The sequence below is a fragment of the Pinus tabuliformis genome, chromosome 4_1 (assembly GCF_031772625.1).
Source record: "Pinus tabuliformis cultivar Carrire ecotype Pingquan chromosome 4_1, CPIR1, whole genome shotgun sequence".
Classification (NCBI taxonomy): Eukaryota; Viridiplantae; Streptophyta; class Pinopsida; order Pinales; family Pinaceae; genus Pinus; species Pinus tabuliformis.
This window is the reverse complement of record NC_142303.1, coordinates 403,306,745-403,325,423: the sequence shown is the minus strand read 5'-3', so window position 1 is coordinate 403,325,423 and position 18,679 is coordinate 403,306,745. Positions and strand designations below refer to the sequence as shown.

Below are 18,679 nucleotides of genomic sequence, written 5' to 3'. Positions count from 1 at the left end.
ATATTGAGGACTATATAAGATTTTTGTAGTTTTTGAGTTTAGTCTTTTGTGATCTATATCATGGAAAGTAAGAAAACTTTTAGTAAAAATCACATTGTGAATTTTATTAATTTTTTAATAACTTTCTCTCTAAAAAAATAATATAGAAATATTTTATTTGTGGTTCAATAGTGAAAATTATATTTGAGTTTAATTTTTTAATAACTTTATCTATAAAAAAAAATAATATAAAAATATTTTATTTATGGTTCTAATAGTGAATGATACTTTTACCACATTTCTTTCATTCTAAGCTGTAATATTGACATTGAACCAAGAGAAGAGCTAATAATATTATTGATGTTTTATAATGTTGTTAATTAAAACAAAATTAAATATGTATATTTTTTTTATTTATAGTATATTTAATTTGTATGTTGAAAAAAACACATGTGAACTCCACATTCAGCAAACTCACACATCACACTCCTATTAAATGTTTACTAAATCACCAACACACTCATAATGGACTATAAAATACACCTCTCAATATAATAACATTCCCCACAAAAAGGAGTTGTCTATAATGCGACTTTTTGGAGATTCGGGTGACGAAATCCGTCCGAAGAAATTGAGGTTAAATCTTGATTTGTTGCAGTTAAAATGGTTTTTTAACTGTATATTTGGCTTCAGCACCCTGAAAAACCCCTGCGACGCCTTCATTGTGCAGAAACTAGCTATCAAACTTGCAATTCCAATAAATTGCTGCCCAATTTTGACCAAAAAAACCTACCAAAAAACTTCCAAAAAATCTCATTATACACAACTGCCCACAAAAACATTAATAACATTCCCCAAGTGAACTCCACAGCGAAGTCACACATCACGCTCCTATTAAGTGTTTACTAAATCACCAACACACTCATTTTGGACTGTAAAATACACCTGTCACTATAATAACATTCCCCACAAAAACATAAAAGAGATAAATTATTTCGTTTTTATCCATCGAAGGGTCAAGACCATGATGAATATACTTAACACACGTGATCATATGACCTAATTTAATTCTGCGATCAGAAAAGCCAAACGATCATGGTATCACGAGAGCCGAGAAGATGTCAGAAATTTATAGATGTACATGACCGTTGCATAAGTGGGATCTGTCATCTGCGACTTCGGCGGCCATGTTTAGGTCCACATTAAAATCTTCACATGGATTACACTTTAAAGCCTCTCTGCCTGTCATTTCTATATTGCAACACTATCGAAAAGAGCTAATAAGAGCTCTGGTGCATTAGTTTACTTCATTCGTACCAATAAACTCTAGTGGCCTGTTGAAAATGCCTCATAAATTAACCGTTGCCAGTGCACAGTGGAGTTCCAAGCTATGTTTTGCAGAAGGATTTTACCAAGGCCGAAACAGAGTCTACTGCTTTGGTTTTTCATAGCTATTTATAGACACAGAATTTCCTGCCCTTGTTTTTCCATATCTAGATCCTTTTGTTTTGGGGAAATATCCACATACAAATCCCCATGGAAGGGCAGAAATTCTGTGCCAGGAAATCATAGTAGTGCTCGAGATCTGAAGTGAAAATTTTCAAGATCTCAGTACTCGATCATGGAATGCAGGAGGCTATTAGTAGTTTCACTAATATTCATGGTAGCCAATCCTTGTTATTTTTACAGTGTGGGATTGAGTAAGGATTTGCAGGCCATTGACGAAGCCAAGAAAGAATATGATGAATGGATCTCATGGCATTTGCAGAGAAGCAACGAACAGCTCAATTTTCTTGATAAAAAGGACGAGATGAATCAATCTGGTGATAATGTATTGAGCAGGCAGCTAGAGCGGAAGGTTAGGCAGGCTGAAGAAAAGAAGAGGGTGGTTACAGTATGCCAAAATGGGAATGGTGATTTTCTAACCATTAAAGATGCTGTACATAGCATTGATGTTAATAGTACCAGGAGGACTGTTATATATATCAGGGCTGGAATATACAGGTTAGTTCTTGTACATGGTGGTTTATAAGTAATGTTAGAGTTTTGGGATTCCTGCTATACAGATATAATGGCTTGGTTTAGTGTTTTGCTTAAGGGTCTGTACCTGGAAGTTAAAAGGTTTTTCCATTTGAATTCACATTTTTTTTACAGGGGAGATGTCCGTTTTCATATAGTGCTCCTAAATTGTGTTGTGTGTCCAGCCTGCAAGATGGGTTCTTCTCATTGGTCTGTGGTAAAAGCTCATGGTTTTGGTTTTGATGGATGTGGTTGATTTTGACAGATGGGATACATTTTCAGGTTTTAGATCTTTCATAATCTAAACTCACTATTTGTATATGTGACCAAAGTTAATTGTGCAATTACTATATATATCTATTTTATAAATTTAATAAAAATATAGAAAAAGTTTCATATATTGTTAAAAAATATATCAAAATCAAAATTAAAAAAATAGAGTAAAACTTTCCTATATGGTTAAAGATCTATCATAATCTAAACTCTTTATATAGTGAAACATTTATCTTAGTCTAAACTCTTTATATAGTTGAAAATTATTTTAAAGTTTGTTCAATTCAAAATTAATTTAAATAATTAACATTAAATCAAAATTCAAAATAACCAAATTTTTAAATTTGGTCTATTATTGAATTAAAATAATTATAAAAAATTTAAACCATAATGCATTGAATAAATTATGAGGGAAAATTATTGAATCATGGCGCTAATGATAGATTAGTTTAATTGTTTTATTATTATTATTATTATTATTTTAAAATTAATAATATATTATATATAATAATAATAATTTAATTTTAAAATTAATTTTAAGTTAAATAAGAAATCAATTATAAAATTTGGAAGATTGAGATACTCTACTCTTCTACAGAATTTCAGTATTCGAAGTTAATGACTCTTTAACGATGTAATGCAATATTCTCAGCAGAATGTTTGAAAGAGGGTTTGAGTAGATGTTAACCCCAAATTTACTGAAGGCTCAGTAGTTCATGCCTTCTTTTAATTCTGATTTAAAATGGATATGTTCACAAGGGATTTGAGAGGTTTTTGTAAACTCATGTTCAGCCCCCAAATCTGTTCAAGGCCTATATGTTCACTTTTTATTTAAAAAAATTATGGGTTAAGATGGATGTGTTCTTTAAATTGTTTGGTTAATTCCTGTATATATTGCATATATTTCTTGCAGGGAGAAGATCTTAGTACCGAGGTCTAAGCCTTTTGTGACTTTCATTGGAGATGATGCTAGGCAACCTGTTATCACAGGAAATGACACAGCAGCGGCTAGAGGAATGGATGGTCTGCCAATGAAAACATTCCACAGTGCCACTGTAGCTGTTAACTCTGATTATTTCATAGCCTATAACATCAGATTTGAGGTTTATTTCTGAAAAATAATTGTGAAATTTAGGTCCTCCTTTCCTAGCTAGTGTTTCTGTATGTCTAATCAAATTCATAATTCTCGATTTGTATGCAGAACACAGCTCCTTATCCAGAAACTGGAAGCAACGGTGGCCAAGCTGTGGCCCTGAGAATCTCTGGCACAAAAGCAGCATTCTATAACTGTAGCTTTTATGGAACTCAGGATACTCTGTATGATCACAAGGGCCTTCACTATTTCAAGAGCTGCTTCATTCAGGGATCTATGGATTTCATCTTTGGTTATGGCAGGTCACTTTATGCGGTACTCTTCTCATTCTACTGAGATCTAGATTGCATATTTTGTCTACATTCTGATATTTTTCTTCAAGCAAACCTAAATTTCCACCACATATGAGAAAGGCAGGGGCCTAAGTAGCCTGTGCTATGAAACTCAATTTTCCTGCTGATTTCATGGTTGTTTACTGTCAGAATTGCCATATCAACTCAATAGCCAAAGGAGTTGCAGCTCTTACAGCCCAGAAAAGGAATAATGCTTCACTCTCCAGTGGTTTCTCGTTCCTGAACTGTTTAATATCTGGATCTGGGTTAGTTTACCTGGGTAGAGCTTGGGGTGATCATTCCAGAGTTGTCTTTATATATACTTACATGGACAAGATAGTCCTCCCAGAGGGCTGGGATAACTGGGGTTGTCCTGACCGAGAAAGGTATGCATTTATGTAATCCTAATGTTGAGTTATAGTTTTTGGTAAATATTAACTAACATGTAGTAATTCTTGTGGTGTCTTGATTGAGAAAGGTATGTATTTGTGTAGTCATATTGCTGATAGATTGTTATGTGTTGTAATTCTCTGCAAATAGTTTGCAAATACTATGTAGTAATTTAATGATTAGCTATCCATTTTATTTTATTGGATCAAATTAGTGTGAGATATTCCATGAACCAAAAAAATAAAACAATCATTAACTCGATACATAATACTTAATATTTACCTTAACTCAATACATGATACTTAATATTTACCTTAATTTCATGATGTATATTATCTTCATATGGAAATTCGAGCAGGACTGTATATTATGGGCAGTACCAATGCAGAGGTCCTGGTGCAAACACAACGGGAAGAGTGCACTGGGGACGTACACTAAGCGATGAGGAAGCCACACCTTTTCTCTCCACCTCCTTCATCAGTGGGCAGAAATGGCTAATGGGAAATCCAGACTCAAATTTAGGCTTGCACTGATCAGAAATGGCTAATGGGAAATCCAGATTCATTTTTAGGTTTGCACTGATCAGATTGTGATAGAGCAAGCTCCATCAAGCTCCCAATATGGAATTTGATAGGCAAATTGTTTGCTATAGGCAAAAAATTTTCTATCCATCTATGTTAAAATCTTATTAGAGTTGTACTGAAAAACAAGTGCCTCAGATTTGAAATTCCTACCTGATGAATGTATATTATATTTATTTATTCTACCTTCTACTTGTAAGTATACATCTCTAATCATAATTCTTTGAAATAACCGCTATCATTATAAAATCTCATCCAGGCTTTTCTGATAAACAAGATCATCCTCATGGATTCTGTACAATTTTTTCTGGGTACACCTTATCTGTATTCAATGATGAAAACCGCCTTGTTATGCTATAAAGAAGAGCAATCCAAGGGGCACGCACTTTCCAAATTTCTACGAATTTGCAGTACGATTCGCTTGGATTCACCTGAATGCTGGCGTGCTTGAAAGTTCTTGAATCTGAATCTCTAGACATTATTTTTCGTTTAATAATCGTCCTGTAAAGTGTGTATAATCATGCCTTAACATACATTTTTTTTTAAAATGTTAACGGCCCAAGACCCAGAGGCATCTGGCAGGAGTGAAAGCCTGCTCCCTTACGGACCACCAGCGGGTTATTACAGGTGGCGTGGTTTTCCTTGATAACGGTGATGAGTCAAATCGACATTTGCGGATAGCAGCCAGAGATGGTTGTCCTCACTGTTGGTTTGACACCTGAGTTTGATAGGTTTTGCCACCTTCGGAAAAAAAAAACATACATTTTTTTTTAAAATGATGGAAGGAATATTTCGAAATTCCAATTCCTTAGAAATCCACATTCACTGTATTTTGACTCATAATTATGTCTCATGTGTTTTTATCGAAATTTAACTAATTCCTTAGAAATCCACTTCCCTTTGGCTAATCCTTTTTTTCAGATAATCATTATGACTCATCATTATGTCTTATGCGTTTATCGAATTTCCCTTTGACAAATCTTTATTTTCAGATAATCATTATGACTAATTATTTTTTTTCAGAGAGAAAAAGCAATATAGATTATATTAAGAGCATATAATGATCATGTATACATAGAGAGAGAAAGGCCTCAGCCAATAGAGCAAAACATTTGAGCAAAATCATTTGTGTATGGGGAAAAAAGATCCCCAAAAGTTCTGTAGATGCTGTTCAGAATGTAGCAGAAAAGTTCTATAAAGTAGCATATAGACACATGCGCTGAATGACTCTAAATGGCTGGAACATATGCAGAATAAAAAGAGAGACTTATAAGAAAAAACATGAGGGGGCCTGCTTAGACCAGAGTAGGCATGGACCCCGAAATTGTAGACAAAATGGAGTCAAGCGGCAAACGGCAGTCCTGGAAAATGCGACCATTTCTCCACTTCCAGATATGCCAGCAAGTTAGAATGAAGAGAGCATGCCAGATGGGGCATTGGGTGCCCCACCATGAGAAAGCTTCCTGTACAGAAGAAAACAACCGGTGAGGAAAACCATAAATCAAGGAGAGCTCATACCAGATAGCAGAGGAGGCGGCACATTGAAAGAACATATGATTGTTCGTTTCCGCCTCAGCTAGGCAAAGATGACATCTGCCTGGACCGTGCCATCCTTTCTTTTGAAGAACTTCCCAGGAGAGGTTCTTGTTGGAGAAAAGAAGCCAAGAAAAAAGGATAGATTTGAGAGGGCAGGGGGCTTTCCAGAGCTTGACGGGAAAGATAGAGGGGGAAGGAGGAAAATCAGATGATAGGACTGAGTAGAGGTTCCGGACAGAGATGGGGTGGATTGAATTATCAGGGGACCAGATCAGTTCATCCTTTGTGCCCAATTGAAGGATCCCACGGTGAGAGAATCTGTTAGTGAATGAGAGCCATAGAGGGCGGAGAGGGGGAGGGATGGCTAATTGAAGGTCATTTTTCCAGATAGGTTCTAGAGAGGAAAAAGGCCCCTAGAGTGGAAAAAGGAGAGTAACGCCGGAGGGACCATGGATTCTAAGTTGTATAGGGTAGGATCTATACCAATAAAGACATTATGACTAATCATTATGTCTTATGTGTTTATCGAATTTTAAGGTGGTAATTACTCTGTGGAAGGTTTTTATTTATATTTTAAAGATTAATAAATTAAATAATTTTAATTTAGAAAAATTTTGGTGTGAATTTTTGGATTTTCTGTGATGGAGTGTGTGGAAAAATTTGATGTTAAATATTGATTTGTGTTATTTAAATTGGTTTTTTTATAATATATGGATTCAGCACTCTGAAAAATCCCCTAAAATATTTTGATTGTGCAAGATTACCCATCAAATTTGTGATTTAAATAAATTCCTGCTTAATTTTAGAAAAATTAGACCCGAAAAAACACACCAGAAAAACTTCCAAAAAATCACACTAAAAACAACTCAAATCTTAATAATATTATTAATATTTTTTTAAAAATAAATAATAAATTATTTTTTATTATTTAAACTTTATTTTTTAAATATATAATAAATTCAGTGCCCTGACAATCCTGAAACATCCGAATTATACAAATTTCACAAATTAAAATTGTGATTCCAAACAAAAAAAAAAAAATTATACCCAAAACATCCAAATTATACAAATTTCACAAATTAAAATTGTGATTCCAACCCAAAAAAATAAACTAATTATGCCCGGGACTTGAAGTTGATGGTTTGCAGCACGTTGTGACTTCCCTGTATGTATTTGACAGGTGTATAGAAAATCCGCACGTTATATCGGTATCAAAATTCTAAAACCTTCTAGCTTACACGCTATTGTATAAAATATCCGTCATAATGTGTAATGTGTATTTATAGGGTATTAAATTAATATTTGCATAAATTACATAATGATAGTTGTCATAATTATTGAGGTTAGATAATGTATTATAAAGGCTGTGTCAGAGTACCGTTGTTGATGACAGTTGTATATGATTATTTCAGAGAATAATTGAAATTGTAAATGGAATATAATGTTTTTGGTATATTTTATTGGAAATCTTGATCACCGATACCTATGGATATGTTCACTATTCAACTTTGTTTTGTGATTGCTTTACTATTTTGTTTTATAAGTTTGCTTAACTATGCATAACTTTGTTATTTGCTAAGAGTTGTTTTTGCTTCATGGAGGTTGGTTAGTAATTCCATTTTAGTTTTTTTTTTTAATTTCCAACTTTTAAGGGTTTTAAGTTATTTAAGGGTTTTAAGTTATTTGTAATCTTGATAAATAATATAAAGATAAAGATTTGATAAACATGTGAGTACGGATTGGCACATTAATATTATTCTGTGAAAGATTGGTCATTATTTAAGATAAAAAAATATCAATTTTTTTTTTTACAAAATCAGATTGATCATTATTTAAGATAAAAAAATACCATCTTGACTTGAAACTATTTTTTCTTCTTTTTTCTTTTTTTCAAAATCTCTATTGTAGCTGTGGAAAAGGAGGGGTGGGTTGAGGATAACACAAGTGGAGTTAGGCATTGTCTTCTCCTTGCAACACCCATTTCTATAGCCATTCATTGATCTAAGGAGATAGAAAAGATTAGTATATTCTTAGGAGAATAAGACATGAACCACATGAAAACCCATTTTTAGAGTCTTTTATCATATAGAAAAATTGTATTATTTTCTACTTTGTTGATATGAATGTTGGTAATTTCATTTCTCTGTATATTTCATTGCTATAGCCATTCTTTTGTCTAAAGAAATAGAAAAGACTAGTATATTCTTAGGAGAATAAGGCATGAACAACATTAATACCCATTTTTAGAGTCCTTTATCATATAGAAAATTTGTATTATTTTCTACTTTGTTGACATGAATGTTGGTAATTTCGTTTCTCTGTATATAATTAGAAGGGATATGGGTGATCCTTATAGTATGAGAAAAATGAAATTTGTGAGGTTTAAAAAGGGTATTTCCTATGTTTTCATTGAGATCTTTGTATGTAAAATAAACAACTACAAATAACCAAAAACACTTTAAACCACATAATGGTGCAAAGAGTTGAGCTTTGTAGTTAGGTATTGTCTTCTCCTTAATTGCAACACCCATTTCTATAGCCATTCCTTGGTCTAATGAGATAAAAAAATATTATTATATTCTTAGGAGAATAAGTCATGAACAACATGAATCTCATTTCTAGAGCTTGTATCGGATATAAAATTTGTATGTTTTCTACTTTGTTGACATGAATGTTGGTAATTTCATTTCTTTGCATATGAATAGAAGGTATATGGGCGATCCTTATAGTATAAGCAAAATGGCATTAGTGAGATTTAGAAAGGGTATTTCCTATTTTTCATTTAGATCTTTGTGTGTGAAATAAACAAATATAAATAACCAAAAACATTGTAAACTACATAGAATGGTTCAAAGAGTTAAGCTTAGTAGTTATTTTTTAGGAACTTGAAAGTTTAATAATAGCACTTTATGAATCAACAATTTTTAGTAATACTTTAGTATCTACATTATATTATACTATAGTCTTTCAATGCAAATAAAATCTTGAAATAAAATAGAATCTAACTCTTGTTGTCCCTTCCCTAGTTTAAAATGCATTTTAATTTAGACTCAACTTAAATTCCATAATATTGTGACTTCTCAAAATCACTTAAATCCTGATACATTTTGTGTCATGAATCTAGATTAATAAATTATTATGCTTCGTTTTAAGGATAGTTTTTTGAGCTTGCTATTATTATATAAAAATTATATATAATAACAAAAAAAACTGATATATATATATAAAATAAAAAAAGGCATACAAAACAAAGAGAAATTCTCAATTTTTTCAAAATAAAAATAAAAGTCTAAAATTTAATTATACCTTAAATAAAAAATTAAATTAAATATATATATATATATTTTATGAAATTAAAATTTAACAATATTGTATTTAAGTTTTAAATGTAAAACAATAATCTAAATAAATATTTCATAATATTATTAATAATTCTAAATATAAACCATTAACGTATATATTCAGAATTAAAAATTACATACATTATCTCTATTTTCAAAATAATTATAAAATGTTAAAATTATAACTTAAAATGTATTCAAAATATTTATAATTCTTAATAATCGCGGTCGGTCGCAGGTATTGGAAATAGAGATGGTATAATTTAACTTTGGCTAGAATTGGAACCGAAATATTTTAATGTTTGAAAAAGTTTGGGAATTAAAATTTTCCAAAATTGAAATATATGACCAAATTTATCCATTTGCTATTGTTGTTAGCTTTGCGCTTTTTTGTATTTTATTAAATGATAATATTGTATTACTTAATAAATAAATTGAATGAATAATGTATTAATAAATAAAATGAAAAAATAGTAAATATGAGTGGAGTTTATATTAACATCTATATTGAGATGTGACAATTATTTGGAAATGAGTTGCAATATGTTTTTGTTTTTTTTAAGTTTCATTGATTAGTTTTAACTAAGTGCAGGTTTACTAAAAAATAAAAGACTAGCCTCCTTCCAAAAGAACAGGGAGAGTAAGATTTCTAATTTTTAATCTAGTGATTCATAAGAGGAGAATAGATTTTAACAAATTTCTTACACAAGAAAATACAAAAAAAATAAAAAACATTTCTAGGATAGCCCACTACTTAGCTCGTGGTAGTCTCAGAGTTTTTCTACTATGATCTTTCCCACTTCTTGTTACCAGCGGGGAGGAGCGCAGCTTTTTAAGCACATTTAATAGGAAATGGGAGAAAAATGATCTTTCTTGCTTCTTGTTACAGGTAGAGATGAGCACCACTTTTTAAGCACATTTAAATATGAAGGGGGAGAAGAATGACCTTTCTTGCTTCATGTTACCTGTGAGGAGGAGCCCTGCTTTTTAAGCACATTTAAATAGGAAGGAGGAGAAGTGTGGCTTTTTAAGCACATTTAAATAAGAAGGGGGAGAATAAGCCTTCAGCTTACCAATTTCTTCATCTTTAAATGAAGAAGATAAGAAGGGGGAGAATAAGCATTCAGCTTACCAACTTCTTCATCTTTTAATGAAGAAGAAATTTTTGGGGAAAGCTTTCCCATGGCAGTAGTTTTCTTTCGAGGTTCTTGATTTAGCTCTTCTTCATCAATCTAATTAGGAGGGGCTTTTGGGACAAGATTATTTGGCACTTGGGCCTCTAGATTTCTCACCTTCTTTCTATGAATTTTCACCATCGTTTTCAAGCATTTAAGACATCAAAGCTATTTTTGGAAAGGGGTTGATACTTAAATTCAATCTTACTTGTCTGTTGTTTTTTACTTCCTCATTTCTTATGTTTCCTTTTAACCTGAATGAATCCTTGTGCATTTTCTCTTTGTTTTGGAGGAGGGGACTAGAGAGCTTTAAGAGGTTGAAGCTTTTGAACAACTTTTGGAAAATGTCCATATTCCCGACATAGATTGCATTTGAAAGGAATATGTTCATATTAGAGAGCCCCATTCAAATTAAGTTGAATCGCCTAAGAGAAGCCTTTAGAAAAATCCATTTCTACACAAATTTGAAGGCACAGATAATGCCATGTCACTGGTAACATATTTGCCCAGAGTATCCCCTATAGCCTTAAAGATGCCTTCACCCCAACAAACAAAAGGGGAAGAAGACAATCTGATTCACACAAATGCAGATGATATCTCCATCGTAAAATTAAATTCCAGAGACCAATGAATGAAAAACAAATCTCCGTACCTATGAAATGTTCATGAGTTCATGATTTCCCAATTTGTCAAAAACCCAGCCTTTTAACAACTTGATGAAAGACCACTGAACTTTCCCATTAAACCATTTTCCTTCCCGAATATCACGAATATCACAAACCATTTTCCTTCCAAAACATAACATTCTCTTTAGCCTAGGAGAGGGCAAAAAAAAAATTGATTCTGTTTCTTTCACAAAATTATTTGGAGCTCTCATTGTGCTTGCACAGAGCACATGGTCAAACAAAACAACCCAAAATTCCTCACGATGGTTGCTTGCACGCCCAGCCAAATAGTGAAGCAGAAACAAACTTTGATCTGTGCACTGATTGCATTCAACAGACACAACACGGCGAATTCAAACTCCCCGGTGACTTTTACCACATTCGCAAGTAGATAGGGTGAACAAAACGACAGTCTGACCACATGATTTAGGAGCAATCACAATAGTGCAACTAGTTCAACAGCTCGAAACAGGGATTACCACAATCCGCCGATCTCCACTCTGATTCATCTTACGCAGCTCGGCTAAGTAGTGATGAAGGCTGCAAGGGAGACCCTAGCTGCTATAGAGCCCATGCCAGAGGCCAACGGAGCTCATGCTTTTTGACTGTCTAAAACCTCATGTTTCTGCAAGGAATGAGACCCTGATACGCACATACGCACAGGCCTCTCAGTTAATACCGAGAAATGGAATTCTAAGAAAGATAACGATGATAAAATGGGTCCAAATGCTGGGTTATTTTTGTGTCAAAATTAGTAAAACAGTTACTAATTCAATACATGATACTTAATACAATACATGATACTTAATATATATAGAGGCTTGTAAGTAAATACATGATACTTAATATATATATAGGCTGGTAAGTAAATATATTATGTTGTATGAGTTTCTGGAAAATAGGAATATGTTGAGAATTTAGATACAGGTGTCAGGAATGGCTAAAGATTTCTTCAAAATTTACAGGAAACTGTTAATCAGTGAATATATAAATAATAAATATATAATCTCTCTTATATTAAATATATTTTTTGGGTGTGTTTTTCCCTTGGTGGCTCCCTTTTATATATATAAAATATTAAAATGTCAAGTTCATTATGACACATGACGAGGCTTGGATGAATATATAAATAATAAATATATAATCTCTTTTATATATAAATATATTCTTTGGGTGTGTCTCTCCCTAGTGGCTCCCTTTTATATATATAAAATATTAAAATGTCAAGTTCATTATGGCACATGATGAGGCTTGGAAACAATCTAGTTATTCTAGTTATTCTTAAGAGAAAAAGTAAAGCAACTCTAATGTCTAACCATTGACTACCACATACAATATGCACACAATCTTCTCCGATATATATACCTAAACAACAAAAGAAATACTCATCAGCATGACATCTCAGATATCGCCCTTACATTGAGGTGTCACACACTTCTTTAACTCATCAAGAGATTGCTCGAGTTTCTCAATTAAGGATATATGTGCTAAGGATGTCTCTGGCCTTTCTTCCTGTGAAGGTTTCAACTTAGGCTCATGTTTCGTGGGCAGTTCAACATATTTTTCTACAGGCTTTGTATTCCCCAACCCCAGGTAACTCCGGAACTCCAAAAAAATAGTGTTCAAAACTCCGGGAACTTTCCCAAGCTTCCATTGTGCTGAAAAGGAAAGTTCCCACCTAGTTCTCCGAGAGTGCAGAAACCATTGAAACAGATTTCCCAACTCTTGATAGCAGTTCCATATAACAAAGTAAATATATGTAATTATAATTCTTTGAAATAACTATTATATAGTTTGAGTAGGTCTAATGGTTAAAAATATGTGTTTGTCTTTACAGATTCAAAATAAAAAAGGTAAAATATGTATGCTTTGATAGACTTTAGTAATTAAATAACTGATTTGATGTCTAACTTCTATACAAATATTCTGAGTACACTTAATCTGAAAACCACTTGTTGTACAAATTATTCTGAGTACACTTAATCTGAAAACCACTTGTTATATTATGAAGAAGAGCTATCCAAGGGGCACGAACTTTCAAAATTTCTACGTACGTTTCGATTGGATTCCCCTGCAGGATGCTGGGAGCTTGGCAGTTCTTGAATCTAAGTTTCTGGACATTATTTTCGTTTAATAATGGTCTGGTAAAGTGTGTATAATACATTATTTTTAAGGTGATGGAAGGAATATTTCGAAATTCCATCTCCTTAGAAATCCAGAGTGCTTTGACTAATCATTATCTGTTATATGTTTATAGAATTTTAATGTACTTGATTTGTTAAAGGTTTTTAATTTATATTTTAAGGATTAAAAAATCAACGAATCGTTTAAATTGAATGTTTATATTTCTAAAACTTCTGGAGGAAAGAACACAGAATAATTATACCCATTGAATTTGAATGCACTTCCTTTGTAAAACGTTTTTTAAGGATTAAAAAAATAATGATTCGTTTAAAGTATAAGTTTATATTTATCAAACTTCTGAGGGATAAAACATAGAATAATTATACACATGCTTTGAATTGACGGGTAGTAGTAAATTTTGACCTCCCAAGTCCGTCTTTGACAGGTGGATAGGAAATCTGCACGTTATCAATGATAGGTATCAAAACCTTCCACACACTCTATTGTATAAAATTACAGAGTGAACGGAACAACGCTACTTCTGGCTGGCTGGCTAGCTAAATGGGCAATGAGAAACGTCTGTCTGGCTGTTTGACAACGGACAGGATTAGTTGAGAGAATAAATGAAATGGTAATTGAATTTAATATTATTGGTTTAACATCTATATATAGTTTATTGGGAATTTGGAGTACCACTGTTTATGGATTTATTTATTATTCAACTTTGCTATATGAATTTGGGTCAATTTTGTTCAGGGCTGATTTTTTCAATTTTGTTATTTGTTTGTTTCATTGAAGTTGGTGTGTAATTCTAATCTGGTATTTCATGTGTTAATCTCTAATTTTTATGAGTTTTAAGGTATTTGAAACTTTGATAAATAGTGAATAGACAGAGATGTGAGTAGGGATTAAGCACATTGATGGCAAATCTTTAGAAGACATGTTATTATTCAAGATAAGAAAATACCATCCTAATCTGAACTCTTTTCTTCTTTTCTCAAAATCTCTATTTTAATGGTCGAAAAGGAGGGTGGGTCAAGGAGAACACAAATGGAGTTAGGCATTGTTTTGTTTAATTGCAACACCCATTTAAACAGAACACCTATTTTTGTCTCCATTTTTTGGTGTAATTGTATTCTTAAGAGACTAAGGCATGATCAATATTTTTATCTTCTTTTTTTCAAAATCTCTACTGCAATGGTTGAAAAGGAGGGTGGGTTGAGGAGAACACAAGTGGAATTAGGCATCCTTATTTTTAATTGCAACACCCATTTAAAAAGAACACCCATTTTTGTCTCCATTCCTTGGTTTAATTGTATTTTTAAGAAACTAAGGCATGATCAATATGAAAAGACATTTTGGGAATCTCTCATTAGGTAGGAAATTTGTATTCTTTTCTACTTTGTTGACATGAATAATGGTAATTTCATTTCTCTATATATGATTAGAAGGGGTATGGGTGATCCTTATAATAGGAGCAAAATGACATTAGTGAGGTTTAGAAATGATATTTCCTATATTACACTAAATCTGTGTGTGAAATAAACAATCATAAAAAGAAGAACATATTGTAAACCACATGGAATGGTGCAAAGAATTAAGTCCCATAATTAAATATTTTTTAAATTATTGAACATTTAATATTAGTGCTTCATGAACTAACAATTTTTAGTAATAAATTAGCATATACACTATATTATATTGTAGTCTTTGAATGAAAACTAAGTCTTATAATAAAATAAATTCTCACTCTTAATATATCTTAAGATGTCTTGGCTTCTCAAAACCACTTCAGCTCTAATACATTGTAAGTGTAGTGAATGAAGACTAGTTATGAGAAAGATCCCTACTTCAGTGCTCACTATTATTCTTAAAAATTTGCATATAATAACACACAATAATTTAACATTCATAAATATGTATGAAAAAAAAAGTTATTATCAAATTTTCACTAGCATAAATTTGAAATTCCAAACTTATTTATACCTCAATTATATATATATATATATATATATATATATATATATTATATTGTTTTTCTATTTTTGCAATGTTAAATTTTAAATTTTAAAAAATAAGCTATGTAATCGGTATTACATATTATTAAAATTGTAAATATGGATTATTCATTCACATTTTAAATATATAGTTATAGTGAAAAATTAGATATTTTTTTCATAGTCATTAGGAAAAATTTTCATAACTTAGTTGTTAAATTAGTAATGGGGCAACTATCTTTGGTTGTTATCCATAAATGCAGGTTGATTTTAACTCTTGCTAGATGTCTCTGAGTCTTGAGTCTTTCTTTCTGATACTTAAATAACTACATATCAAAAATAATTTAAAAATATTAAAATGATTTAAAGTATTTTTAATTTTCAATAATTTGGTGTGGGTTTCAGGTTTTGGAAAAGGAAATGGTATAATCTATCTCTGCATAGCAATGGATTTTTTTATTTTTTATTTTAAGTTAAAAAGAATGGGAGTTGGAAATAATTGGAACTAAAAATTTGTATATTTATATTAACCTATCTTCCCCACTACATCATACAAATTTTTTATGGTTAGTTTTTTTTTTGAAAGACTTGCTTGCTATAGTATTGTCAATATTAGACTTGTTTAAGATAAAAGCTAGCACAACCACATTAATAAAATGTGGTTGATATAGGTTGATAGAGTATATCAATCATATATACAACCACATTAGTAAATGTGATTGATATATATCGATACTTGTCAATGGTATGGATTTAATATTAATATTAATATAGATATTAATAAAAATATAATTACATTAATAATATTATAATTATTATTATTATGATGAAAATATCTTTTAGATTAACCACATTAGTGAGATTCGATTGACATTTTGAACCATCTAATATGGTTCATCCGCAGGACAAATTTGAGAAAAAATCAATCTACCCATAAGTTTAAATAGCAAAGATGCATCCATGTCCAAAATTAGCCTTTGGGAAATTAGCCACTAAGAATTAGTTAAAAGGAATTATTATTATTATTATTATTTTTATGATTATATATATATATATATATATATATATATATATATATATATATATATATTATTGTAATTTCTTAAATTAAATTAGGTATATGAAGAATAAATAAAAGTAGTATTTAATTATAAATTAATACTTAGTTGTTAAGAGTTAGTAGTTAGATATTTCATGTTGGAACACTAGTAATTTATTAATTAATTAAATTTCTTTATTAATATTATTATTATTATTAAATTAGATAGAATAAAATTGCAAATTAAAATTTATTATATATGTATATTGTTAATAAAATCAGATTAAAAAATATAAAAATATAAAATAAAATAAAAAGGGGCAATCAAGAAAAGAGGGCAGGAACCTTTGCTCAATTTCCAACCATCGTCCCTATTGAGATTGATGGCATGTTTCTCAATCTCAATGGATTTTGTGAGCTTCCTGTGATCCCTATTGAGATTGATGGCATGTTTCTCAATCTCAATGGATTTTGTGAGCTTCCTGTGATGGAAGTGATCAACATAACCCGAGAATCTGCAACGCAAACATGGCGTTTAAATTTCTCTGCATGTTCAGCTAAAGCTGAGGAGTGGGCACGATTGTGTTTAATGTCTGGTGCGTGCTCTTGGATTCTTTGGCTAATAGAGCGACCAATTTCCCCAATGTAAGGAATCCCACATGAAAAAAGGAATTTTCCTAGCGACCAGTCTGCCTTTTCCCTCCACTCAACTAGGCAATTCGAATTTCATGCATGAATAGTACTATTTTTAGTAAATTAACTAGTTAACTAAGAGATAAGTGAGTTAACAATAATTACAACTACTCAACTAAACACATACTAACTCTATTCATGACTAGAGCTTAGATAACTGAGTTTCTTTAACTATAACTCCACTAGATTGCTAGATCTTAGCAATCAACTCATGCACAACTCTACTTCTTGCCCACAAACTCAATTTGACTGACTTAAATAAGTGACTTGGCCATGTCACTCTTGCTAACTACAACTCAAGTCATCTCGTTGATGTGGAAATTTGAATTTCTCCATTTGACTAAGGCACAAGTCAAATGAAGCCTTTTCTTGCTATAATTTAACACTACCTCTTAGCGGGAAAAGGGTTTTGAACAACCCTAATTATGTTCCTCTATAAGAATGTATTGTAACAAAATTAACACTCCCTCTCAATGTTGTTGTTGTTACTATGTTAAAATTGGCAACTAGGGCCAAACTCCATGTGGATCACCTTATTTATGGCTTCTGATATTTTTTCTAGATTCCTCTCATCAAGAGGTGTAGGATTGATCTAAAGATCATCCGATTCTGATAAGTATTTATGGAGATATGAATTTATTTTGATTATGGACAAATTGTCAAGGTCGGCCAACAAACTTATGTAGGCTCAGAAGCCCAACAATCACATATATTCATCCTCAACGTTTTCATATAAATACAAGGAACATTCTCCTTATTTGGAAAAATTCAATTCACTCATCTTCTCTCTCTCTCTCCTATGCATAAAAGGAGCCTCTCTCTCTCTCACACGTGTGGCTAAAACAAAGACGTCCTAGGGCAAGGAAGACACAGAAAGAAGGATGCTAGGGCTGCAGGTCATCTCTTTCACTAGCGTTGACCAAGTTTTGACCATCTAGAAGTGCGGATTGGGTGTGGTTGCCTTGCCTAGGCAAGCCATAATTTTTGGCACGAAAATCGAGATCATTTGACCTCTAGTTTGACCGTGTGTTGACTGCCCTATTTTAGGACTGCAGTTGACTTCAGAAATCTACAAATTGACTGTACTTTTGGGGCCGTTCAAGGGTTGTTTCTTCATGTTGTTCGAGGACAAGTTGAGAGGAAATTGGCCAAGCATTTTAGAGGTCAATTTCAACTAGTTTGACCAAGTTTGACTTTGTTGATCTAGGGTTTGCTACTACTGATATAAAATTACAGAATTCAGATTTTGTACTATTTCTCTCTGCTGAACTATTGAAGATAAAAGAAGATTTGATCAAAGGGTTTCCCCGCATTGGGGTTTGTCCCTGGCTAGCCACCACATCTTGTGTCTCTTGTCTTGGCTTGTTTTCTGTTGATCATTTAATGTTCTATCTACACTTTACTTAATGGATATGTGATTGCTAATTTGTGGCTAATAAGAA

General features: G+C 31.9%; 1 protein-coding gene across 1 annotated transcript; it reads left to right on the top strand.

Annotated features, from left to right (window-relative positions):
* The first annotated feature begins 1,064 nt into the window (after positions 1-1,064).
* On the top strand, positions 1,065-4,921 carry LOC149176027 (putative pectinesterase 53). The gene is made up of 5 exons (XM_089423012.1): positions 1,065-1,983; positions 3,185-3,374; positions 3,473-3,679; positions 3,847-4,082; positions 4,445-4,921. The coding sequence occupies exons 1-5, from the start codon at positions 1,601-1,603 to the stop codon at positions 4,617-4,619; spliced, it is 1,191 nt and encodes a 396-aa protein (XP_089279138.1). The 5' UTR covers positions 1,065-1,600; the 3' UTR covers positions 4,620-4,921.
* The last annotated feature ends 13,758 nt before the right edge of the window (positions 4,922-18,679 follow it).